Genomic DNA, 27727 nt, shown 5'->3' with positions numbered 1-27727 from the left:
CTCACTCTGTTTTTGAGGGAGCAAAAATGGCAAGAATGGGGCTCAGATTGTCAGTGACAATATGGAAGGCCTTACCCATAGATTATACATAGGTCCCATATAGACGGGCCAAAATAAAGCTGCTTCAAGTCACTTTGGAGGTATGCTGTTTAAATGATGTATGCGTCCTAAGAGCCTGGAAGCCATGACAAAGCCATGCTCTAGTCCTAAGGATCTGACCATTACTTACTGTAGTAAGTGCGCACCCATCTGTGATTGCTAGCTTTTATGTTTATTTTGGCAAGTGATACTGATTTCCTATTTACCAGAAACAGTCATATCTGGCTCTTTTTCTTTTCTTGTAGGGCTGCTCTATGGAAACAGCATGGACATATTCACACATACCAAAACATCAGTGTGCCATTCTGGGCAAAATAATAATAATAATAATAATAATAATAATAATAATAATGCAGTCACTAGAATAAATACACACAAGTTTCTGATCACAAGAAGATACTTGCCCTCAGATACAAAAATGGAAAGCATCTGCCTGATTATATGAAATATCAGTCTTTTCTACCATAGGAAATCAACCTCGGATAAGGCCCTATGTCAGAAAGCATCCCAGGAATATGGCCGCTATACGTTTAGCATTGGAAGCATTTACATAAACATGTTTTATGGAAGGCAGCATCCTTTGAGCACACCTGTACTTGTATGCTAAGTTGCCATTGGTCATACACATATTAGGAAGGCACAATAACTGTACTCTCAATAGTCTGAATTCATATACTGTATCTGTATGTAAACACATGTAGGGTGGGTGTCGAAGGGATAGCTATGGGGGTAGGGGGTAAAATGAAGGTATTGTACTCCCCCAATAAGAAATCTGCCCCCATCCAAATGATTTTTTCTTTCAGTCTTCAAATTTCTAGCATTGCAGAGAGTAAGACACTGAATCCATATAACACCTGTACTTAAAGACCTTCACTGGCTGCCCGTTCGCTTCCGAGCTCAATATAAGGCGTTGGTTATTACCTATAAAGCCCTAAATGGCTTGGGCCCAGGATACCTAAAGGACCGCCTCTCCCCGTACAATCCGCTTCGCACCCTCAGAACATCTGGGCAGCAATTGCTGAAGGTGCCTGGGGCCAGGCTAGCTTCTACTTCTAGAAGGGCCTTTTCTATAGCTGCCCCAGCCCTTTGGAATACGCTGCCCACCGAGCTCCGCTCATCTACCACCCTGGCCCAATTTAGGAAGGATCTCAAGACCTTCCTATTTAAGCAGGCATTCCCCGATTAAGATCCTGTGGGCCTCCCCTCCTCTTCCGTGGCCATGAGGACGGGCGATGGGGCTTTTATTGCTGCTTTTAGTTTTATTGTTGTACTGATGTATTGGTGTTTTGTGTTTTTAACTTGTATTTGTGTGCACTCATTGCACTTTTGTAAGCCGCCCTGATCTTTCTGGAAGGGCGGGATAAAAATAAAGATTTTATTATTATTTATTATCTCGTTCCAACCTAGAACATTTCTATTTACTGTACTGTCATTCCCTTGGTCCCTTTGCCTGCCCCTTTTTGTGGGACTATTTTCCAAATTTTCAATAGGATTTTTGAGTAACTGCAATCTTACAGATTTGAAGACCAAAGGAAAATTTCATTTGAAGATCAGAATTCTTATTTGTGGGGGTGATGTCCTCATTTTGTTCGCCTCTGGGGTGTAGGTGCATGTGCATGCGTGCAAGTGTGGAAGTCAGAAAGAAAGGACGGTGTAGTAAGTAAGCTCATATCATAGCACTTTCCCACTCCAGCATACTTCAAATCTTCACCCAGGCCTGTTTCTGCATGATCTCTGCTCATTACCCTTCATGAAGATGGAACCCACCCACATCCCTCTGGCTACAATAAAAGTACAACATGTTTCAAGAGTGTTGTGAACTGATTTTTTTAAAAAAGACATTAACCCCAAGTTGGCATTTCTTTCCAAAGGTGAAAAACACAGCTGTTGGTCGGTCACCAGTTACTCACCTTGAAGGGGAGTTCACCAGTGCATATTCATGACTGGATGATGGCAGTGATAAGTGGCTGGTTATATGCAAGCACAGATGTGGCAGAAATGAATGAGATGCTACACAGAAATAGGTTATACAAGTCCCCTTCAGTTTCACTGTGCAAAAGTTGAAGTGAGTATAGGGGGAAAGTGACATGGGGAATGTTCAGCTATACATATTTTTCAACACTGCACATAGCACACGGATAATTCAATGTGGAAATCTGAATGACATGGGACTGAACTGTTTGAGTCTGACTTAAAGTAAATATGTTACTTCACTAATTTACATTACCCTTGGTATCCCACTTAACTATATCTATGGCCCCATACAGACAGGTCGAAATAAAGCTGCTTTGGGTCACTTTGGAGGTATGCTATTTAATTGATGCATGCGTCCTAAGATTTTAGAAGCTGCACCAAAGCCACACTCCAGTCCTTAGGACTGGAGCATGGCTTTGGAACAGCTTCCAGCCTCTTAGGATGCACACATCATTTAAACAGCATACCTCCAAAGTGACCTGAAGTAGCTTTATTTTGGCCTGTCTGTATGAGGCCTATAAGACCTAATTTATACCTTTTAAATGCTATCTTCCTCTCCTTTTTTATATGGGGAGGCAGAGAGAAGCAGTACTACTTGGAGGGTTTTTGATATTGGAGGAAGGAGCCAGGAATAAGCAGCAGTTTGTTCAAATAAAGGTAACCTGGTACTCCTAATCAGAAATAAATATGAAGTTATTTTACAGACACATGAGAAAACATTAACATTAAAAAGACACATTACAAATTAATCTTTGCACATATTAAAGATCTAAATTGTATTACAAACTAAACATTTTTTTGCAATCATCCAACAGCAAAGGCTGTGCTCTACTGCTGTGGTTCTGACAGCTGTTCCTGCAGCCTTATCACGAACCTGGAACATGTGCTAATTTCAGAGATAAGGATGTAAATTAGGCAAACAGATCCTTTCTAACAGCTTCTTCAGCATTATATTTGCCTGCATTTTACTTGCACGCCTAAGATGTTTTAAAGTGTATGCCTACAGACTTAAAAATGTAAAGTGTAAATATGGCAAATAGATGTTTAACAAATGTATATCAGACGGATGCATACATCAGGACTGGGTGCAGCACCCCACCCAGACAAGCATTGACTGGGTCAAAGCTCCATGTGCCTTTGTGAAGTGTGAAATGGCTCATAAGTCATTGTCTTCTTCCTTCCTTTTCCCATTTCCTGGCAAGACCTATGCTTTTGTTATATTAAATTTTTAAGAGCTTCTACCTAAAGCAGCACTTCCCAAAACAGCTTAGAAAGGGGAATCTGTTAATGAAACCGTGCCTTTATTCAGGAATTCCTATTGGAGCTTCCTTTTCAGTGTTTTTTCCCCTATTGGTTGCACATAAATGAGTTCCTCTTGCAGCCTGATAATTTAGACTGCAATCCTATGTACTGTACAGTTAACTGGAGGATAGGTTCCATTGAACCCAATGGGGCTTGCTTCTTAGTAGGTAAGTGTAGGACAGTGCTGCTATTCACTCACATTCTGCAGGCCACAGATACGTTAATACCAACAGTTAGAGAATCAGTGGATCTCAGTAACCAGTTATAGTAACAAATGCACAACATCAAGATTGTTTCTAAAAAGGTGGTTTGAAAAAGACAGCATTTTCTTAGTAAAACATTACTGTATGTTAAAGAGACTTGGTGATGATTCTGCCTTCCTGAAAGAAAAACTTTTATTATGGTATTTATTTGTTTGTTTCTGTTTTTGTTTGTTTCTTTGTTTTAAAGCTGCCTGAAGTTGTTTTAAGTTTGGCAACACTAATGTGTGTTATATAATGTCACCCAAAAGGTAACAACATATTGAGAAGGTGGTTGTTCTAACTTAACACGTGTAAACAAGAAGGATTTGATAGCACCCACAAGATAACACAGATTGCACCAATGATGAACAGAGTGGTTTGGTGGCCATGAACATGGGCACATTCAGTTTCTCTTCAGCTAACCTACTGAAAGCATTTTTACTTGTGCTCAGATCGATGACCCTAGGTTGGATGGATGGTTACTGTTCCATGTTACAACATGTACATTTTTATCTCAATCCACCAGCAAACCAGGTTAGTGCACATTATAGTTTGTGCATATTATGTTTTGATGTGCTATCTGAATGAAGCCATTGTGTGATTCATCTCAACAACTTTGCTCAGCAAAGTTCTTCTTTGCAGTGCATCTGTGCTCTGCTTATGGCACACTGTAGTCCTGAATCAAAGCCTGACTTATTTGGAGGTGGGAAGATGCTGGTGGAAGGATGGTCCTGCCTTGCAGTGTTTTAAAAGGACTTCTTGGTCACATTCAACTCTACAATGTGTACAAAGCCTCACACATAAACAAAGGTAGTGGTCTGTATGGACACAGAGTGGATCTAGCCTTACTATGAAGCAAGATGAAGTGGTGGAATTTAAGACTGAGAGACAGACAGTTCTGACCCTGAAAACATAATCCACCAAGCAGTTCCTATTTGTTTCTGTGGGGTGAGTGCATGAAGATTTCCTAGTGGATTGCCATTTTGGCTACTATGTTTAGATAGCCCTGCTTCAGAGTCCAGGGTGACCTGAATTCAGAACATGATTGTGGATTACCAGAATGGGAGTAAGGGATGTAGTAATGCATTGCAAAGATTCCTTTGCATGAACTATTTCTTATTCATGCAAATAGAATTTTGGGGGGAGCAAGACCAGTTGTTAATAGGATCCTGTTCTGTATCCTGAACTTTTAGGGTGTTTTTCCTTTAAGAAATGTATTGGAGTTGTTAAAAGAAAAACTCACTGTGGTTTTAGAGGTCCCACATGAAATCAGATTTGATTCCTGTGGTGTGCATGTTGGCTTTACACGATTGATTCAAAAAGGTGTTTCTTTTTTAAATAAGAAAATAATGCTGGATCATTTTGTTTAAAAGGCAGGGGCAGGGATTAGGGTAATATAGTAGCCTCGTTTTGAAAACTTTCCAGTGTCTCCCTTTAAGACCAGTGAATTTCCTCAGCTTGCTGATGGAACAGCACTCTTTGACAGGTAGCTTGTACACATCCTCAGAGGCAAGACTAGTGGCGTTCTCCTTCCACTCGCTTCTTGCGAACTAGAGAGAAAGAAAAAGAATAGAAAAGTAAAGAAAGGAAGAAGGCACAGCTTAATATTGAGAACCGTTTTCCCTATTTTACAATTGGACATTTTACCAATTTTTAGTAAAAAGTGACCAATAGCTCTTGGATGTACTGTATAGTCTTACATATATATTCATCCTTCCTTTATGAAGGTCAGTGCAACTCATGGGAAATTATCTTTCATACATTATTTTTTAAAACCCCTTGTGATATAGATTAGAAAGATAGTGATAGTGATAGTGAAAGATAGTGATCAGTTCACAAGCACAGCATGAGCTTCATGGCTAAGCAGAGATTTAAACTGAAGTCTCCCTGGTCCAAGTCCAGGTTTGTGAATTATAGTACCAGACATGTTTCACCTCCTCTTTTGGGGATTTCTTAAGAGACCTTTCTGCAGTTGCATCAGAATGATATGCCAAAGTTCTGAGGTGGTAGAACATACAGTGGCACTTTATTTATCCCAAGTAATAGTTATGTGTTCATAATTCTAACTTGTCTGTCCATAAAATTGCTCAAGATACCTTACAATATAAACGGACTTTGTGTTTTACAACTGCTAAACTAATGGAAAAGTAACAGCAGGTAAAACAGTTTAAAAGATATGGAGCCAGGGTGATGGACAACCTTTTTTGCTTAAAAAAACAAAGGTACCACATAAGTAAAAAATTAACTTCACTTCTATATGAGGTCAACGTATAGTTGAGCATATACGGTAATTCTCAGTGAATCTTGTGGTAAACTGTTTTGGCCGGGAAATTACAAATTAGGCACCAAAGCTCTTGTGTTTCTGGGAGTTTCTTACCGAGGTCATTGTTTTTCGTGATGGCTGCTGCTACCCTTGTTCTTGGGCCTTGTTTTGTAAACTGGTACCCAAATTTGAGGATCTGTGAATTCTCTTCCAACATCTGAGCAATCTCCATTTCGACCGCTGTCCCAAGCTGTTGCCTCTAGGAAACAAACCAAAATGAGATGGAAATGTTTACTTCCAAAAAAGAAAGAGAAAAGCAAACCTGGCCCATGCACTCAAGTGCATCACTTGATTTCTCATTATGTTGTTACTATTTATACAATATCATCAACAGACATGGCATTTGATATACAAAACCAAATCCCTGCTCCAAGGAACTTACAAACTAAGGCCCAAACTATACATGGCATTTGCTTCTTGTTAAATAAATAGCTGGCACAAGGGAGGCTGAGCTAAATAATAGTGTGAAAGGAGTTTTAACCCTGTGTCCTCACTCCCTAGTACTGATGAAAATTACCTCTTCCACAAGTGTGTACAAGTTATATCAACCAGCTGTTCAACACATACCTATAACGGCCCTTGTGCGAAACTGAATGCTGGACCAGATGGAAGTGTGGTGTGATATGGCAACAAAATTCTGCATATGAAAACAAGTACTAATATAAGAAGGTTATTTGCCACACATTCCCAGTGAGGACTGCTATGCTGTTTCATGGACTAAGCAAAGCAAAACCCATCTCCTGCCACTCCATTCTCATTAGCGGCCATTAAAAAAATCCTTCCAAATGATTTCATTTCTAAACTACATCATTTAGATTCCTGCCAATAGTAAGTTGCTGTTTACTGCCCTTTCCTTACCTGATTGTCAATTTTGATCTCTGTCAGTGTTTCGTTCCCTTTCAGTGCATCAATCAAGGCAAGGATGCCTGTTCCGGTAATAAAATTGGATTCTATATTTAGGCTTGTGAGTGTCTTGTTCACTTTTAACGTATCAGCAAAAGCCTGAAGGATTGAGAGGAAAAATGTAAATTAGGAGATCAGGATAATCTATGATAGATGCATTTACATGTATAGTATTATGGAGTGTAGGTCCATCAAAATATAGTCTTCTTCTGTGGAGTTTGTGTTGGCATTTTCTGGGTTTTTGACAGGAGGAATCCACACATTCTGGGTTTCTCTTATCACTGCCCAGATATAGGTAGGAAATCTAACAATATCTTTAAAGAAAACTGATTTTCTCCTCATGACTCCACCATCTTCTTTACTCAGTTATTTTCTTGTCTCTGCCCAGAGCCTTTTTAATTCCCTTTTCAGCATCCAGTTCAGTACGTTTACTGTGAGACAAACCAATAGGATTCAGAAAGAGCCAGCATGGTGTAGTGGTTTGAGCACTGGATTACAAATATAGAGATCAGGGTTTTGAATCCCTGATTGACCATGGAAACCCACTTGGGCAAATCGCACTCTCTCAACTTCAGAGGAAGGCAAAGGCAAACCCTCTCTAAATAAATCTGCCATGCTCTGCCTCCAGGAACCTGGCATGTCCTCTGAGTCTGAAGGCTCTGATGGAGAGTCTAAGGCCCAGGACAGATGGGCCAAAAACGGCGTGCCACTGTCGGTACTAGGGTTCCTGAGCGTGAAGCATCCTCTGAGGATGTGAGAATGTGACTTGCCCAAAGTCACTCAGTGAGTTTCCATGGCTAAATTGGGATTTGAACGCTGGTCTCCAGAATCATAGTCCAACCCTCAAACCACTATGCCACGCTGGGTCTCAAGTAGGTTTATTCATATCTGCAGTCCTGCAGGCTGAAGGACCTGCTGTGTTTTACCCTTTCCTTTATTAAACAGCTGATCTTAGCAGATACATGGGCTCATGAGACATGGAACAGTGGCCATATTCCTACAAAGAAGTGTATTTGCCATATTGTAATTAGTATGTTGGATGAAGATAAAGTCACTTCCATAAGAGCAAATCTTTAAATAGATTTGCTGGCTAAAGTGACTTATGGGTTGGCACTCTCACCAAGGGAATTTGTTAGCATTTCAGACACTGCCATTTGTTTTATTTATTTATTCACTATGTACCACATAATGTTCTCTGGATAGCATGCAATATCAATGGAATATTTAAAGATAGCTGTATAACTATAGCCAAGAGATATGGTTTTTTCAAATATTCGTCTGTTCAACTTACAATGGCAACTGGGTCGTTGCTCCGAGTAGCTGCCAAGCTGAATTTCTTTACATGTGTATTGGTTTCCAAAGCTTTTGCAAACTCTTTCAGGGTTGGAATTGGAATATTCTGTATCGTAGAAAAAGTATAGTTAAAAAAACAGGTTGAATAGATGTTAGATTAGGTCTATATTTAGTTAGAGTAAAACTATTAAAGTAAGTGAGACTTAAGTTAGTAATGACTTGTTAATTGATTTCTGTGGCCATACTACAAGCCCACGTACGTCTGGATCCAATATGAATATTTGTTTCAGTCTGCAGGAGTAAACTATGTGACCCGAATCATCCAAAATTCTAGAATATGATTTTGAATATAGAATCAAGTTTTGTACTGGACCACTTGAAATTAAAATAGGTCACCAATATGACTTTGGTTAATCCTAGTCCAGCCATTTGATAGTAATCTTGAATCTAAGCATAGGGAATCTTAGACTGTAGCTCTGATTCTATGCTCTAAAGGCACCTCTTTAAACTGCTGTTCCCAGGTTCTCATAGGAAGAAACCACGACAGTTAAAGAGGAATAATAGTGCTATAATTTTTAAGTGTGAATTGGTCCCAGTCCCTGATGAAATCTTCTTTTTATTATACTGACTATGTTTTGTGTGCATGATGTCTAAAGCCTTGCTGTGGGTTTGCCCTCACATAAGGAATGAGTTCAGTGCTAGAAATTCAGTCTTTCCAAGAAAAGCATCATTATAATTTTGAGGTTTGCACTTTTGGACTGCAACCCCTAGAATCCTAATAATTTATGTTGGCTGGGGATTCTGTGTGTTGCAGTCCAAGAAATTAACCTCTCCAGGCTTTGAACACAAAGACAATTATACTTTTGTATTATACATTCAGCATGGAAAAGTTACATTTTTGAAGCATAACTTCCAGAAACCACATCTAGTATGGACATTGGCCATATTGATATTAATATTCATATAGCCTTTTAAATATTAAAACTGGCTCTTAAGTACTGCTTCTCCCTTCCATCATGAAGGAGGAAATTCTGGAAAATCTGGAATTAGGAAATAATATATAAAAGAGATTAAAGAGATTTACAAGGAACAATGGAATTCACTAATAGATACCAGAGAAAGAGGAGGACTGACAATGCCAGTCCTTGCTTATTGTATGGATTGGTTAAAAGATTGGATACACTTAAAAGATGAAAAATTACTAAATTTGGAAAGTTTCAACACAAGATATGAATGGCATGCTTATTTCTGGTACGGAAAATTAGAACAAAATAATGATTTCAGCGACCACATAATAAGAAGAGCGCTGTGGAGGATTTGGAAAAACATAAAACCAAAATTCATCAACATATTCCTGTTTGAGTATCACCTCATGAAGTTTTCCTGAGAAGAGAAAAATTAACATAAAAAGGATGGTTAAGATATAAAGACATTTTGAAATGGGAAAATGAAAAACCAATATTGAAGAATTGGGAAGAATTAAAAATTAAAGGAATAAATCTACAGTGGTTCCCACATCGGCAGCTCACCGATAGATTTAGAATAGCCATTAAACAGTATGGAATTACAAAAGAAAAAAAACAGAATTACTTAAAGAAAATACAAAAGGAACCATTTCTAGAGTATATAAATTATGTTTAAAACTTGGATTAGAAGCAGAAACTATTAAATCGTGTATGATTGTGAATAGGCAAAAAAATATAGGACATAATATACAATTAGAAAAGTGGGAAAGAGCATGGGGAAAAGATTTAAAATTTACTTTGCCTATGGATATAAAGGAAAACGTCACAAAAATGATGTATAGTTGGTATTTAACTCCCTCTTGAATGGCTAAAATGTATAGGAATAGTGAAGGAATCTGTTGGAAATGTCAAGGACAAATAGGCTCTTTCTTTCATATGTGGTAGACCTGCCCTAAAGCAAAAAAATATAGGAAAGATGTGCATAGAATATTACAAGATATATACCAAATAAAAATTAGATTGGAACCAGAAACATGTTTATTAAAAATGGTAGAAGGTAATGAGGAGAGGAGAAATTTGAAAGGAATACTGTATTTGTTGACAACAGCAAGAATTATATTTGCAAAACACTGGAAAGAACCAGAGACCCCAAATATAGATGAGTGGCTTTTAAAAGCCTTAGATGTAATTGAAATGGATAAATTAACAATTGTTGATGAGAGATGAAGTAGTTAAAGAAGAACAGATATGGGATCCATTATTGAAGTATTGTAGTATGAGATGGTCTAATAATTGATTGTAAAATAAATTGATAATATACTATGTAAACTGATGGAATATGAGTTTCTTATGAATGAGGAAGCATAGAGTACAGAAATGTACATAGTCCAAAAAGAGGGTAAAATATGTATATAGATGAGTGAGGTGGAGATGAAAATAGACAAAGAAAGAGGAATATATGAGTAAATGCTGCAAAGGAAGTTACAACTATGTGAATTAATAACGTAAAGGTTAGGGAAGGGAAGGGAAAGTAAAGAGAATATCGAAATAACACAAGGAAAGAAGTTGTATTTTACTGTTTGCATTAATAAAGATGACTTTATTTAAAAATAAAGGAGGAAATGCCTAGTAAAACAAATTACAATTTGAAAGCCTTCGACTTCACAAATCACAATTATTGTAATATTGTGCAAACAGCTGGGGCACATTGGAATTAGCAATGCTGACAGGAGTACCTTAATGTTATTCAGATTGACTTCCAGGAGAGTAGGATCATTTGCCTTAATCTTTTGCAGAGTGGCTTCAACATTTGTTGGGTTAGGTGGTTCCTCAAAAACTGGCTTGACTTTTTCACCTTTGACTATGTCTGTTGGGGGGGAAAACAAACCAGTTATGTCTTGGGGTATCATTTACTCATAACTAGTATTAGAATAATCACCTGAATGATGTCTCCCTTGAAGAGGTGAGACAAATAAATGGGTCCTGAAGCAAATCAGGTCTAAACTCTCCCTAGAAGCCACAATGACTAAACTAAAGCTGTTGTACTCTGGCCATATCACGAGAAGACAAAACTCACTAGAAAAGACAATACAGTAATGCTTGAGATGATGCTTAGAAGGTAGTAGGAAAAGAGGGAGACCACTTTATAGATGGAGAGACTCATTCAAGGAGGCCACAGCTGCCCTGAGTTTGCAAGGCTTCAGCAAGGCTCTAGACAACAGGGTGAATTGGAGACCTCTCATTCAAAACATCTCCATAACTCAACGCTTCTTGATGACAAATAAAATCAAATTATATGCACACAAGAGTCTGGTTTTGGCTTCTTATTTTAAATCAGTCTGCCCTTTTCAGTTCCCCACAATTCCTCTTGACCATTCCATCTTATAGTCCTCCTTTCTTACACATCCCTGCATGCCCCATACTACTGCCTTCCCAGATCCCTACATCCACTTTCCACGGATCCATTCTTTAGAGACCACCGGCTTCCAACCTTTGGTTTTCCACATGTTTTGAACTTCAGTTCCCAGAAGCCCCTGCCAACCTGGCCACAGGACAGAGATTCTGAGAGCTGTTGTGCCAAAAATGTGGAAAAACCAAAGATTGAGAACCACTGCTTTAGACAATACTGTATCGTGAAGGAACACTTCTACATCTTTACCTGTGCTGGTCTATGACCATAATAAAGATGAACTGAACTGAACATGGTTCCTCTGTGACATTTGGGAATGTGATGTTAGGGATTAAGTCCATCACTGCCAGGAGCTTAACCACAAATCACCACTAAATCCTCTGGTGCAAGATAATCAAATTCTCATTCTCATTATGAAAAAAATCACAACAGAAAGAGAGAAACAAGGGATTCCCTATTCTAGAAAACGATGCTGTTCTTAACTAGGGAATAGACATTGACTTGTGAGAAGGATCCCTTCCCACTATCTTTCTCTTACACTAATGGTCGATTTGTGAATCCAGTTAGTGGTTATGAAATCACTACATCTGCACATTGCGTACAGGGTAACCATCAAAACTGTTCCTTCTGCCAGCCCATAGTTTATCAAGTCTTTGAGTTGCTTCACTTAGGCTGCATCTGCATTGAATCTTCATCCACATCTTCAGAAATAATCCAGTTTGACACCATATTAACTGTAGCTCAATGCTACAGAATTCTGGGATTTGTAGTTTGTTTTAGCACCAGTGGTCCCTGACAGAGAAAGCTAAATATCTCACAAAACTACAATTCCTAGACTTCCATATCATTGAACCATGGTAATTAAAGTGGTGCCAAACACATAACTGCAGCACCCAGTGAAGGCTTGTATAGGTGAAAAGGCCCTCACAGATGGAGCATCACACCTCAAATACAATATAGTTAGCACCAGAAAAAAGTTACATTTTATTTTCACTGAGGTTTATTTCACACATATGAACTGTCCTCTTTTTATTCTCTCCGTGCCACCCTTCCAATGTATGGGATCATGTGGAGATATCAGTATGAACTAGTGCATACACAGAAGTTGCCCAGACCTATTGGCTATAAACATTGTCACCTTGCTTGCAAAAAGGAAAATAAAGATTATGGACTTTCTCTTACAGGATGCCATGAATGGGAGGCATTTATGGCATCCTGCTGAACTATGACTCTGGAGACCAGGGTTCGATTCCCTCTTGGCCATGAAACCCACTGGACAAGTCACCCACTCTCAGTCTCAAGAGAAGGCAATGGCAATCCCAAGAAAACCCCATAATAGGTTCACCTTAGAGTTGCCATAAATCAGAAACAACTTGAAGGCACACAACATACACATGGACAATAATGATTCTGGTTTGGTTGTGTAAACCACTCCTGGTGCAATGTGAGAATAGGCTCACTGGAAATAGAATAAGGACTAATGAGGAATGGATAGTTAACCTTTTCATGTTTCTGTTTCTTTAGGATATTTAGAACTAACACACTCCAGATTTTATAATCAGCAACAACTATTTTAATTCTAACACAACCTAAGATAACTTCTTAACCATGTCTATGTCTAATTGCTCTCATAAGCAATTAGCAGTAGCTCTTATTTGTTCCTAATATTATTTAAAAGTCTGCCCTTATAAAGAGGCTGTGGGTGAGGTGCATGGCTCATCTTCCTTCCTTAATTATCTTATCAACACAATAATTTTTTTTAATAAAAAAGGAAAAAAATGTTATCATCACAACAGCCTTGTGGTAGGTTGATACAGACAAATTGCCCAGCGAGCTACAAGAAGGCTGTATGCTGATTTGAACACAGGTCTTCTTCAGTTCAACCAGGGAAACACACTGACTCTTCTCTTCTTGTATATCTCTTGGGGCCTCCTATATTTTAAATCTTGCTTCAAAAGTCACTAGAACTTCTGAGACACATCCATTCAAATTAAAGAAAACAACACAGAACTGCCTTGCAGTGGGAGAAGTGTTGTCTTTGGAACAAAGTTGCCTGACACTGCAAATTCCTAGTCACTAAATGCATGGCAGGAATATAGCTTAACAGATTCATCGTGCTGAAGTGGTGGACTTCTGCAGAACTAACAATAATAATCACAGAGGGACATGAATTAGCAACGTAAGCAGTTTGATGGTTGTAGTATACTCACCACCTGCTGAGGAAGGGGGAGAAGAGCCTCGTTATAGTAGAAGTAAAACTGCAGATTTGCTTCCATTATTTCCCCCTCTCCTATGGGCAATTATACGGTTGTCACTTTGTATCTGCGAGGAGGGGCCTGTTCTGGACCCTCCACAGATAACAAAAAATGTGGGACTTCAAGTCCCATTGTTTCTTATGGCAGCACAACATGCATGTGGCCGTGTGCACATGCCCCAATTAAAAACAACGGGCTTGCCGTCTGTGGAAGCTGAAATCAACAGATGGCAAGTCCACTAATAAGAAGAGCCCACTCTGTTATAAAAGACAACTGGAATTTCCTTCAATTTTGCATAGGCTTGACACACATACACACACACAGGCCTGGATCTAAAAGGAGTTAGGAATAAGTTCCATTGATGTCAAAGAAATGGGTGGTGTAATCTTACCCATGTTTACTCAGAACTAAATCAGCTCCATTATTATGTTAATAACTGAATTCTGCTCTGCACATGCAAAAGAATAAGGCAGTAGAATGATGTGGTATACAGGCTTCTATGACTTATGACTGCAGCTGGATGATAACATTGGATTTAACTGCTGAACAGGAAGATCCTATTATGCTTAAGGAAGCTGGATTTTCATCCACTGGAATTTATTATTCTGTGGGTTAACCGCCACCAATACAACGTAAAGCAACCTGATGTGACTTCAATGGAAATGATTTGCCAGTTCCAGGGCCTAAACCTGTCTCCAGATTTGACTGTAAAGAGACCATCCCAAGAGATTAGCTGCACTCATCCTAGTGTCCTACTGCTTCATATCAGACAGAGTCAAATACAGTTAGAAGAGGGTGTCCAAAACTGCTAATCCCAAGATTCCACAGGATGTTGCTATGGCAGTTAAAGTGGAATCTTAGTGCTGTAACTGTGCCATATGAAAAGTCCCTTAGCTGTCCAATAAGCTCCCTTGCTTTTGCTGTGTGCATGCAAGTCATTAGGGAAATATTCCTCTACTTACTTTTCACGATTCCTTTGCCATCTTTACCAGTGGTCCCTTCATCAAACTTGGGGTTGTTCACCAAGTTGTGTACTCCAAGAACAGCTAGAAGCCCCAAAACAGAATAGGATACAATGAAATATTAGAAAGAAACACACTCCTTACAGCAGGCTTTGGTTTCTTTGTTCATTGATAATGTCTACAAAAAAGAAAGGGATCAGATGGTTAGTGAAAGTCCGTTTGGAACAGCAGAGGGCAAATAATGGCTCTCCAGATATTATTGGGCTATAACTGCTATCAGCCATAGCCATCTTGGCTAATTATAATGAACACTGGGAGTTGAAGTGCAGTAACATCTAGATGTCTATACCTTGCCACCCTTGCTTTGTTCTAAAGAACCAAGAGCACAGAAAATTTGTCTGTCACTATTTAGTCATGCTACATTTGCAATGTGTGTCTACAATTTAATCTCGGTACTCTGAAGACTGCTTCAGATGCCAGGCATTTCTTATATACAGTGTCACCTCCACACAGAAAAAAGGATGAAAGCATATCTGTTGCACATTTATGTATAGTTCCCTCAGTGTGCATGTGTCATGCTGTTTACTGACAGTGTGCATGTGCACTATATAAATATGCAGTGTAAAGGACACATATGCAGTTATCAGACATAAAGCCTTGCATGTTTCATGCAGATTTCCTACATAACAGTAGTTTACGTGTTAGAAGTGTGCTATCAGCCAAGATTTAGCAGAAGAAAGGCCTGACGTGGCTGAGTTTCATGGGGCTATTTCATGGGACTAAAGGCAAGTGGCATTGTCCAGGCCAAGCAAGGGACAAGGGTCATAAGCAGCAACCAAAGATCAAAAGGACCCAGAGTGGAAGAATGATTGATTAAATGTAAAGTCGAAGGTTTTCATGGCCGGCAGCCAGAATTTTTTTGTGGGTTTTTTCGGGCTATGTGACTGTGTTCTGGAAGAATTTATTCCTAATGTTTACCTGCATCTGTGGCATAGCCCCTTCTCTGAACATGCCAGCCACAGATGCAGGTGAAACATCAGGAATAAATTATTCCAGAACACAGCCACATAGCCAGAAAAACCCACAAAAAACAATTGACTAAATATTTACACATATTTGCTAAATGATTTGGAACTGAACATTTCAAACCAACAGTGCACAGTGCAATAATAATTGTTAAAAAATATATACAGTACATAAGACTGTAAGCCCGAGGGCAGGGATCCGTCTAACTAAAAAGATTGCATGTACAGTGCTGTGTAAATTTACAGCGCTTCATAAATAAAGGTTAATAATAATACATAAACTAAAATACAATGTGTTATTCATAGAATAATGGCAAGTTGAACAACATGCATCTAAAATGAAAAATTATTGAAAACTGTCCAGTTTCAAAGAGATGGGTATTCCATATAACATGTGCCACAAAACTAAATGCTTTGCTCTGAACAACTGTGCAGTTCATCACAACTCACTTCTCTTTAATGTGTTCTCTGCTGTCAGAGGTTTGGTCAAAGTAGTGGTAGAATAAAACTGCTTTACATCCCTCTAGGTCAGGAGTGTGCAGGGTGAACAGGGGTGTTTTTGGCTACAAACAGATGAGAGCTAAAAGTAAACTTGTAGATCAGATGCCAAAGTCCTCAGTAGAAGTGGCCATTACCCACTCAAACTGCAAACTTGAAGGATGTGGAGACAGTTGAAGGAGTTGGGATGGTAACAATGGAGTTCATCACTTTAAAAAAAAATCCAGAGCTATACCATCCGTATCAGGATGACTGAAACATCTCAAAAAAGAAATCAAAGAGAAACAATAGTTTTAAGATAACAACAAACCTGCTAGGTCATACAGCTCTGTATCTGAAGCACTGGCCAAGGCTTCTTCTAATTCTGGATCCAAAGTCACCTTCTCCTCTGTATGGGTTTCTATTGGTCTTTCTTTTGGGATAAACACTTTTCCTTTAAAAAAACAACCCATATAATTGATATTGGAACAATTTTTTTATCTTAACACAGAGATCCTGTTCTTGTAGCTGTCAAGAAAAGAGGGAGTATCTATTTGTGTTAGATAAGATGTCCAAAATCTGGAAATGTCAGCATGTACAAGTAAATTAATGATGATGATCTTTGATGATGACCAAGAATAGAGATGCCTTTCTCTGCTTTGCAGACTTAACATGAATCAACACTGATAATCCATCTTTAAACAGTCAACAATAAAGTGTCTCTTCAATTTTCAGAAGGCTACAAAATTTATTTTGCATTGTCATAATCAATTTTCTGACACTTATTACAAGATATGTAAATGATGAAGACCTGTACATAACAGAACAGCATCCTCCATTGTGTCTAAAGGCAACAGGCAAGCTTAGGGAGTGAAAGGTAGGCTTCATGGCCCAAAGAGTTATGATTTCCAGTATTTCATAGAAGAACTCCAATAAATTCTACCCAAGGTGGCTGACGTATTATACTTAAAAGAAAAGTTCTAGAGAATCAAGAGCTTATTCGTGGAATTTTGTACCTTTCCTGATGTTTGTACTGTGGTCTTTTCCTAATGCCTTCTATTTTAACAAGCATTGTCATCTTTTCCAATGTGAACCTCTAAAGCTTGTACCTTGAAAACCCTACGATGATATGATCCTCTAAACTACAGATCTTCCAAGCCCTAAGTGGCTTAGGATCAGCTTTTCTCCATATGTTATTCCCCTCTAGATGCCATTAGTGAAATGGGGTCTATCTGCATGATGGTCTCATCTGTGGCATGTGCTCCCTAAAGAGATCTGTCTGACCTTCTTACTGTGCGGATTTAGATGCCAATCCAAGATCTTTCTTTCCTGCAAGGCATTTCATCTTTATTTAAAAGTTTTTAAATGTACAGTTTTGCTGCCAAATTTAAGACCTTAATATTTTAATGTTGGGATTAGCTGTTTTATTCTTTTAGTTGTTTTGCTTATTTTTTGTTAATGTATATTATTGTAAATTACCTCAAAGGCCTTTGCTGATTAGGCAGTATATACACTAGATAAATAAAGCAGAACAAACTGTATGGTTGTATGCCCAATTGTAAAATTCATAGCACACTCCTATGCATGTTCATTCAAGTGTCCCACTGCATGTGTGCACTTATTCTACTATCTTTTATAGGACCTTCTCAGAAGCTGCCCCTAAGCTCTGGAACGTCTGAAGAGGCTATACTAATTCCAGGTTTGCTATCTTTTCATCTTCAGGCAAAGATTTAACTATTATTCTGACAAGTTTTCAAAACTGAATATTTTAAAATAAAAGGCTCATGATAGAGGACTGTGCTGTTTTTAATTCTATTATCTTTATCATTTTTAAGATTTCAATTGTTGTTGATGATAGCATTTGAAAGTTTAATTCCATTTCATGTTGACCTTTGGTATATTTCAACAATCTTGTGTTTTAATGTGCAAGCTGACCTGAATCCCAGTGCTGGGGAAAAGGCAAGATTCAAATAAAGATGAGGATGAGGATCATCATCATCCTTGTCTGTTTTATTCTCCCAGGCCTTTTAATAATATCTTATACTTTAAGTACTATTAAGTTTTATTTTGTGTAGTCCACTTGGATCACTTTTAATTATTTTTCTTTGCTGTTTTATTTGTATTTCATTGGTTTCAACTGTAAACCAACTGTCATAGGATACCTATAACCAAGGATGGTATACAAACGGCCCAACCAAATAAATCATATGATTAGGATTTCAGGTATAGACAGATTCAACATCCCAAATGGTTCCCACTCAGAAGAATGAGAAAGAAGGACCACATTTTAGAAGTGAATTATGTTCTACAAAGAACCTCCTCCGCCTCCAATAATTCTGACCTATAAAACCATTACATCCACAATGTAAAATTACCTAACTTGCACCACTGACCCCAGTAATAACAAAAATAAGACTCTTGCACTTTTAAGAAAGTCCAGTACAGAGAGAGAGAGAGGTATTTCTTTGCCAAATGAAGCCATCAAAGATTTCTTAAGTTTTACACTGTGTTTGCCAAGTTCCTTGGCTTTGTGTGATGCACACCAAATTCTTCTCATGAAAAAACAGCCAACAGATACAACAGGGATTTCAAATGTTATGAATTTGGCCCACACAACCCCGCTCTTTGCAGCACCACAAGGTTGCTTTGCTTTGCTTTTGTATAAAAGCCTGGAGCAGTTAAAGGATCCATCCCCTGCTTCTGGTCCAGATTCTTTCACAAGACTGGGTTAGTCAGCTGTATCAGCTTTGTTGTTATTATTTGTTTATTCTTGATGTTTTATTGTTATAATTGTTGTAATTCGCCTTGATTCCCCTGGGAAAGGTGGAATATAAATAAATTATATTATTATTATATTATTATCAAGTTGACTTTGACTTATAGTGACCCTATTAATGAGAGACCTCCAAGAACTCCAATCATCAACTGTCCAGTTCAGATCTTGCAAACTCATGTCTGTGACTTCCTTGACTGAATTAATCCACTTATAGTGTGTTTTCCCTCTTTCTGTACTGCTTTCCACTTTACCAAACAGTTTTCCCCCCACACACACTCTTGTTTTTCAATGTCTCAATCTAGCTGTAAAGGTTCCTGAATATAACTGTGCCCGAGTGGAGATTTGAACTCTGTTTTCCAGAGTCATAGTCCAATAATAATACGTCTACAGTATGGTAATCATGAACGCAGGCAGGATGGGGCTGAGAGAGCCTGAGTTAGGGTTGTAATCCATTTGAATCCATTGGCATTTATTTCTGAGTCTAAAAGAAATCACAAGCAGTGGTCAAACAACCTTCCCTAGAAAGAGGTAAGCAATTGCTAAGATAGAGACCCTGGATTTTGTTTCTTGGATTCTGCCAGTAAAACTTTGAATCCTTTTTCTCTCCACTCTCCACACCCACAACACACAACCCCAGCATGTTCTGCATTCTAATCAAAACCATACATCTGACTTTTAACATATATAAAGAACTATCCCCACCCACTGAATCTTCATCTCCCAGCCAGCTGGTTGGCGTTGGATAGATTTTTATTGTTCAAGAATTCTCAAGTGAAGCAATCTGTTTCAAACACAAGGCAAATAAACTGGGTTAGACGAAGAAAGTGGGGAGAAATATAACTGCAGGCATTTCTAGGAAGAATTAGAAAGATTGGCTTCGAATATCATGTCTCCAGTATTCTTTCCACCTCTCTCTCTCTGAGATGATGCATGCAACTCCGACTTTTCTTTTTTCTTTTGATAACTCCAAGAAGTGCCAATACACACACACAAACTTACTAATGATGTCAAAGTACCTCACCAAACTATAACCTCAGGATGCCATAGGAAGGAATCGTGATAGTTAAATTAGTATCAAACTCCTATAATGGTGCAATACAGAAATATCCCTGCTGTCTCAGCTTCCTTTCAATGAGTGAAAATGGCAACATAGCCCGAAAGAGCACCATTCCAAGAAGAATCAAGCTGCTAAGCTTTCCAAATAATCATCCCACAAGCATGTACACTGCAGGGTCTGCCAAAATAAAGCCTGCGGTCAGAAACACCACGCAGCTCAGTTGTTCCACCAGCACTGCTCACGCCTAACCCTTATGCAACAATTGTCACTTTTCTGCCAGCTTTGAATGAGTAGCTTCATCTTGCATAACAGCCTGGAGGGCTTCCCATCATCGCGCCAGGCTCATTTGTATGACAGCAACACAAGTCTTTACAGGTGATGCATGGCTCAAAGGGAAGAAGAGGGAAGAAGGTGAGACTTCAAAGATTGAGAAAACAAGTTGTACATGGAAGAGGGAGGCTAACTTTGCATTGTCTGGTAAATATTGCTATTTGAAGAGAAATGCCCTACATTTGATTTTCCTTCATCCTCTTCAGAGTTCATCTGATTTTGGATAGGCACTTCAAGTGAACCCTGAAAGAGGGTGCTTTCATTGTTTCAATGGAGGCTTTATACCAAGACAAAACAACCGGCTGGAAAATAGTGGTTTTAAGACAGACACACAGAGAACAAGCCGTCTTGGAGAGGTATTGGCCTAGAAAGTTCAGTATACAAATCCTGCAGAAAGACTTGCATTGCTGCTGGGCTGAACCCTGGGTTCTTTATATCTATATCAAAAAAACTGACAGCAAGCTCTGGTGAGTCCAGTCACATTGGTAAGGTTTCAGATAAAGCCCTAGTTCCACATTGTCTACCTGCCATCCAAGGAACAGCCAAGTTAGTTAGGTATGGAGAGACTCCTCACCAGAGAAGCTAGGCACCAGCTAATAAACCCATCTCTATAGGACTGTCCTTGTAGTAGCAGCAGAAAACATGTGTTCAAATGATTGCTTGATTTACAAAGGCAAAGACATTGGGAGTAAGTGACATGTGAGTATTTCCCCTCTAAGAAAGCTGATCCTTTTCATGTGCAATGCATGTCACACCATTGATGTGAATAAGAGCAGCATAGTATTGCGTTTCAGTTCCTTTTCCTGCTTCTTCCCATCACTGAGTTTGCCTCTTGTTTTAAACAGTAGCAGCATAATGAGTTGTCCTTTTAACTGAGCTATCATTAATAAGACCCTTGAAGTCACTCTTGCTAAACATCACAGTAAAATCTAGGAAAGAAAGCAAGGAGGAAAACAATTGTCCTGGGTAGGTTAAACACGAAACATGGCATTGATCTTTCTCAGGGCAACTGCAGCCAGAAATTACATAGCATATACATTGCTCTGTATCGCTGTCCTAGTGCTCCAACATGCATAATAAAAATGTACCTTTCTTTTCTCCTGTGAAGGGTACAAAGTCTTCTCTGTCCTTGTGCTCCAGAGCTTGCTTCTCTAAGTAGGACAACAGCCGTTCTCGGTCAAAAGGTCCTGTGGCAGGTTTACTGGTCTGATCCTTCTGTCGGAAGCCTGCTGGCAAAAGTGCATTCTGCCAAAGAGGAGACAAGAGAGATGGAATTGATTCTCTTCAGTAGGGTGGTGACCATTCCCATGTGATGTTTAAGTACGGATCCTTATCTTGCTCACATTAAAGGCTGGACTAAAATCTGGAGTGGATTACCTAGCCCACTGACATGAAAGACACCAGCTACCACTGTGCCAGAGGTTCAATAGACATATGAACATGTTTTGTATCTCACAACTCTTCTTCAGTGACATGCTAAAAGTAAAATTGTGCACAGTCAATCAGCAATGTAGGACTATGTTCAAAAAGTGTTGGATCAAAATACTGTAGGCCAACTATTAACTGGAGCCAGTTATACAGAGGTTCACTGGTTACCACTCAATTTCAATTCAAACTGCTTTATGAGTTGGGTGCAGGCACTCTGGAAGAAATGTAGGGCCCAAACAGACAGCTGCTTCGGGTCACTTTGGAGCTATGCTGTTTAAATGACACATGCATTTTAAGAGGCCAAAAGCTGCACCAAAGCTGTACTCCAGTCCTTGGCTTTGGTGCGGCTTCCGGCCTCTTAGGACGCATGCAGCATTTAAACAGCATAGCTCCAAAGAGACCTGAAGCAGCTTTATTTTGGCCTGTCTGTTTGGGCCCTTGTATCCAATACAAGCCTGTTAGGACTTTGAGATCTTCAGGGGACATGCCATATTTAGTGGAGAAAGGGCCTTCTTGGTGGCTGTTCCCAGGCTGTGGCATCTCCAAGGAATACTAGGCTGCCCTTCCACCAGCAGGCAAAGATGTTTTTAGTAAAGCTGACTTTTGGCCATAACTGATTCCTTAGTAAAGGTCTTTTAATGAGTAGATGATTTATTTTTGGCATTATTTTTATTCTTATTTATTGATCTTTAATATTAATCAGTTGATATTATCAATTTAATGTTATTGGTTGAACAATATTTAATATTATAATTCCTTTAACTGCACTTCCATATGATAACATTTGCATTTTTAATTCATATCTGATTTTTAATCTTGCTATAAACTACCCTCAGTTGCAGTTCTGGGGAAAAGGAGCAATGAATGTCTCTAGCCAATTGCTTGTATATAATTTCTTATGTTGTATACACACATTTTTAAAAAAATCAATTGGGCAATTATAATAATCAGGACCAGAATCCAGTTTGAGGGGGCCCTTGACAAAGTATTTCCATGTCCCCTCATATTGACAGTAGCAGTGAACAACTCTATTTCAATCCGCACTAGACAGCTAAGTCCACAATCCAGCTATGATTTTAACTTCCCACAATGTCCTTAAAATTGCACAGTACCAGAAATGAAAATAGTAGGTGCCATATTAAGCTACTTTTAAGAAGACCAGGGTACATCTCAGAAGCGGGTTTTTAATGCAACCCTGCAACCTAGAAATCCATCTTTGTCCTTTAGTACAAACCTCTGGATCCAGGTCATCAAGAACACACTCTAGCTGTTTCAGTTCATCCTCAGAGAGTTTGCTGAGAATTTCATCTTCATTGATGTTCTTGTATTTCTCCAGTTCTTTTCTGAATGGTACTGACATGACTCCTTTTCAGGCCTTGACGTTTACTTGTCAACCATTCAAAGAGCAGTCTTCGAATCTCTGTGAAAAAGGAGAGTTTTTCCATTTCTCTCTGTTTTACTTAGGCTCACGATGTATAAATGGCATGTCAACAATGGCATGGATGGAGGGATGGAGAGAGAGATGACACCTAGACAGATAAACAAACAGGCAGAATCCTAAACATTTGGTCCTTTGTTGTGCCCTCCCTTCAGAGTTGCAATCAACTCCCGCTCTTGCTGTTTTTAGAAAGGATTTAAAGATGCATCTCTCCGACTTTTAAAATGTTGCCTTTCTTTCAGATGGATCCTCAACTCTTAAGGCACTCTGACAAGGTAGACTTGTAAAATAACCTATCTCTATCTAACTCAATGAACACACTTCATGGAAGAAACCAGAAGAGGTGTATTGAAAAGATCAGCACAGTAGCACATCCTTTGTCAGATCTGATTTAACAAGCTAAAGGGCTGTGCAGACCAGCCATTAAGGCTGGCCTGGGGGCAGAGTCGGGGCATGGCGTCCATATGATGCATGCCCCAACTCCGCCCCCATGGCAGTGTGATGCCACGTGCTGCACCATGCAGTGTGTGGCGTCATGGCACTCCTCTGGCGCTGCTTTTTGTGGTTCTTTTTTGTGCCCTGGAAAGGCAGAGAAACAGAGAGAAGAGTGCTTGGAATCACACACTGCAGCCCCGATCTGGTAAAGATGGAGACCGTTACAGGCCGCCCCTTAGGGGTGGTCTGCACAGCCCCCAAGTTTCACTTCTATCCCCTCTCCAGATTCCCTTTGTATTCCCATGAAAAGTCAAACACTATATGACCTTGGTTCACAAAAAATTCCCTGCAGCTGCTTACATCCCTCTTCTTACCCAAGCTCTACTACAGCATGGCTAAGCAGGCCTAACTACATAGGGGCAACTCTGGCATCAGGGCAGGTGATTTTCCACAGTAGCCTTCCCAGAGCTCCTTTAGCTTTGGGGACTTACCAAAAGCCAGACATTGTCAAAACAGTTTGCTCAGGAACTAGCAGATTACTCTCCATGTGGTGATAGAGATTACTTTTCTCTTTTTTGCTGCTGCTTTCATTGCACCACCTTGAAGAAAGTGCATTATGCCAGTTTAATGAACTGCTAATCCGGTGCACAAACTGGATTCTGGCCTTTGTCTTCAGTCTTGGTCATTGACTTGTCCTACATGTCCATCTTTCCAGGTTCAGCTCATGCTGCTGCTGCTGGCCATGGTCCAACCCTGATGGTGTGATGCGGGCAGCAGCATGGAGCTATTACCTTTTCTATACCATTTTCCTGAAGAATATACCTAATTTCAAGCCCTGGTTGGGGGGGGGGGGACAACAACAGGTATATGCACAAAAGCTACTTGCAAAAGGATTAAAGAAACAAAGGTCCACAACACACTGCAAAAATAATCCAGTTTGAGACCATTGTACATAACTGCCCTGGCTCAGTGCTAAGGAATCCTGGGAGTTGTAATTTATTGTGGCACCAGAGCTCTCTGACAGAGAAGATTAAATGTCTCACAAAACTATGATTCCCAGAATTTCCTAGCATTGAGCCAGGACAATTAAAGCGGTCTCAAACTGGATTATTTCTGAAGTGTTTTGGACCAAAGTTCTCTATCATCTCTATCATCTTTTAGCTTTGGCCTTGAACCTCAGTGCTAGTTACCTAACAGGGTACTGTATTTTATTTTGTATTACTACTGGCAGACTGGCAACTCAAGCAAATCTTAATAGATGAACAGGGTTATGCAAAACCAGCAGTCAAAGAGAATTAGTATAATCCTTTGCTGTTTTGTGCTGCTAAATATCAGCATTAGTTTTACAAAAGCTGACTTAATCCACATTATAGCTAACACTCTACTCTTTTGAGCATTAAACCTTTTTTTCATTTTAAAGATAGATGTGCCAGAAATATGTTGTACAAATTCTACAGAGATGGTCAAAGCAAATTTTCAGGAAACCATTAAGGCATCAGTATACCTATGGATAAACATCCAACTGCTGGTATTCTAGCCAGGAGTCATTTGCAGAGCTGAAAAACCTATGAGGAGATTAATGCTTTCAGGGACTGTATTATAAGATTTACAACTGTTCATGACATTTTAATAATATCTTTAAGTAAGTCAAAGCAAACTTAACTCAGAGATATACAGGACCAGGGCATTCAGTGCAGCTGAGTCTGGATGTAGGACTGAAAAACAATGGAGAATACATGAATGGATCACAGACTACTGCACTCCCCTTATAACTCTTCTCCTCTAATACATTCACAAGGAGATCAAAAGTTCCATTTCCATCTGATCATGATTTGTTGTTATGACCAGATCTGAAACTATAGTTAATCTCTACCATGGCTTAAAGGCAGTTTTCCTTAATCTTTTAGTGTCCAGAGGTATCCATCTATAGTTCCCATCATCTCCAGGTCCCGCCAGCCATGTTTGCTGGAGATGATGGGAATATGGTTCCATCTGGATGACACCAAGCCCAGGAAGCCTAGTTTAGGGAGAAAGCCAAGATCATGAGCTATGGCCTAAACCTGGTTTGTTTCTCAAACTACAGTTAAGATGAAATAAATTTTCAATCAGAGTGGGAAAGTGCTGAATTGAAACTAATATCAAAGCTCAATTGTGTTCCTCTGGATTTCAAGAGGCACGACAGCTTCATCTCCCACTACCAGCATTCATTTTCTTGACAACCTTATCACACAACAAAACAAAGTGGAAACAGGGCCAGAGAGAAGACTATTTCTCTGTGTCTTACCACATGATGTCACAGTGCATCAGTTCTCTTCCTGTGGGAGATCGTTGTAAAGGGATGTCTTTTGTTGAACTGACTTTTCCAGCTAGACAAAAGATGTGCTTTTACAACCGTCTCCGACGGGAAGAGAACTGAAGCACTACGACATCATGCGGTAAGGCACAGAGAAAGCCACTACTCTCTGACTGTTCCTTGTGCAATAAGGCTGTCAACCATGGCAAGATGATTCTTTATTATAAATTTCTGCTGTTCAGAATAGTAACTTGCTGGGGGTAAGTCAGGAGCAGAGGTTGGAAAAGTTCATTGTTTGGAGACTAGATCTCCCAGCATGGGATGTAGTACCACAGAAAGAAGCAGGAACTGATGGTAGCCTGTAATCTCAGATCGCATCAAATGAGACTTCATTCTCTTTAAGGGCATTACAGCATAATCCCGTTTCAACACAAGGAAAGGGGGAAAGAGCTGGCCATTTCTACATCCTTCTGCTGGTGACAAGTAATGTTTACTTGTTGAGCTCTTAGGAAATTGTCATTTAATCATATGGTTACCATCCTTGCCTTAGTAATGAGATTCTCCGCCCTTAGCCTTAAGTGAATAAACCATGTCTGAAACCTGATGCTCTGCAAATTGTCTACAACTTAATACTCTGAAAGTCAAATCCTGTATCAGCATCTTCATATTCCAACAAAATTGCTGGTTAGATTTATGAGGCAGAATACAGTGAATGAGATAATACCAAGGCAGGCAACAAGAACCAAAGCTACTCAGCAAATGTGGATCTAATGGACACTAAGAATTAAGGTTGTGGAGCTGTAGATGGGCCAAGAAATTCTGGAGAGCAGTCCATGCTGTCATTGTAAAAATTATTCATGTTAGATTTCAGTTGGACCTTAAAGTTTACCTACTCAGTATGTGCGAAAATGAGGAAGTAGAAAATAAGTATGGGAAATTTTTATTCTATGCAACTACAAGCGCCAGGATTGTCTTTGCTAGCAAATAGAGGGCTACGGACTGCCCTACCACCGATAGTTGGCTGATTAAACTATCTGAACTGGTTCGGATGGATAAACTTACTATCAGTTTGAGAGGTCAAGATTGGGAGAAATGTAAGAAAGTCTGGGAACCCTTCTATAAATATATTGATGAACATTAGGTAAAGGATGATAAGACAATTATATATGTATATAATTCAGCTTTAAGAGGTTCAAGGGACAGATATTATATATAGATAGACTATAAAGAGAGAATTATATGGATAGTTCATAACTATTTAAGTTCTAATTTATACTATGCCCTTATTAACCTAGAACTAAGTAGTACAGTAATGGTATTTACTATAAGTACAAATATGACTTGGTTGGAATTCAGGGAGTCAATCTTTTTGTGTTTTTGTTTCTGTAAAGTTATGTGTAAAGATGTTTAAATTTAGTGTGCATTTTCTGTGCTTTGTTCTTGTTTGCCTTGTTTGGTTTTGTTCTGTTTTGTCCTTAGGTGTTGTGTAATGTGTCTCTATTATGTGACTGTGAAGATGTTTTGTGATGTTCGACTGGTCGAGATGTAACTGTTGTTGTTTTTTAACCCAATAAAATTAATTTTAAAAAAAAAGTTGTCACTTGCTCTCAGTGGTATGTGGTAAATTCTGAAGTTCAGGCGCTCATGATAGTTCCTATAGCCATGATCCAAGAAGAACTGAAAAAGGCAGGCAGGTGCACTGGTCAATGTGTATGAATGATTCTGCAGCTATAATCCTCT

General features: G+C 39.1%; 1 protein-coding gene across 1 annotated transcript in view; it reads right to left on the bottom strand.

Annotated features, from left to right (window-relative positions):
• Positions 1–2535: 2535 nt before the first annotated feature.
• Positions 2536–27727, bottom strand: part of LOC121935103 (tropomodulin-2) — a 42564-nt gene continuing 17372 nt past the window's right edge. Inside the window, exons 2-10 of the mRNA XM_042476230.1 lie at positions 23056–23241; positions 21482–21638; positions 16562–16684; positions 14729–14812; positions 10838–10968; positions 8135–8242; positions 6799–6942; positions 5995–6139; positions 2536–5167 (exon numbers count right to left, since the gene is read on the bottom strand). Of these exons, the coding sequence (XP_042332164.1) occupies positions 5133–5167; positions 5995–6139; positions 6799–6942; positions 8135–8242; positions 10838–10968; positions 14729–14812; positions 16562–16684; positions 21482–21638; positions 23056–23181 (1053 nt within the window). The 5' untranslated portion in view covers positions 23182–23241 and the 3' untranslated portion in view covers positions 2536–5132. The remainder of the gene's footprint in view (positions 5168–5994; positions 6140–6798; positions 6943–8134; positions 8243–10837; positions 10969–14728; positions 14813–16561; positions 16685–21481; positions 21639–23055; positions 23242–27727) is intronic.

This window comes from Sceloporus undulatus, chromosome 6 (assembly GCF_019175285.1).
Source record: "Sceloporus undulatus isolate JIND9_A2432 ecotype Alabama chromosome 6, SceUnd_v1.1, whole genome shotgun sequence".
Classification (NCBI taxonomy): domain Eukaryota; kingdom Metazoa; phylum Chordata; class Lepidosauria; order Squamata; family Phrynosomatidae; genus Sceloporus; species Sceloporus undulatus.
This window is presented reverse-complemented; position numbering and strand designations above follow the sequence as displayed.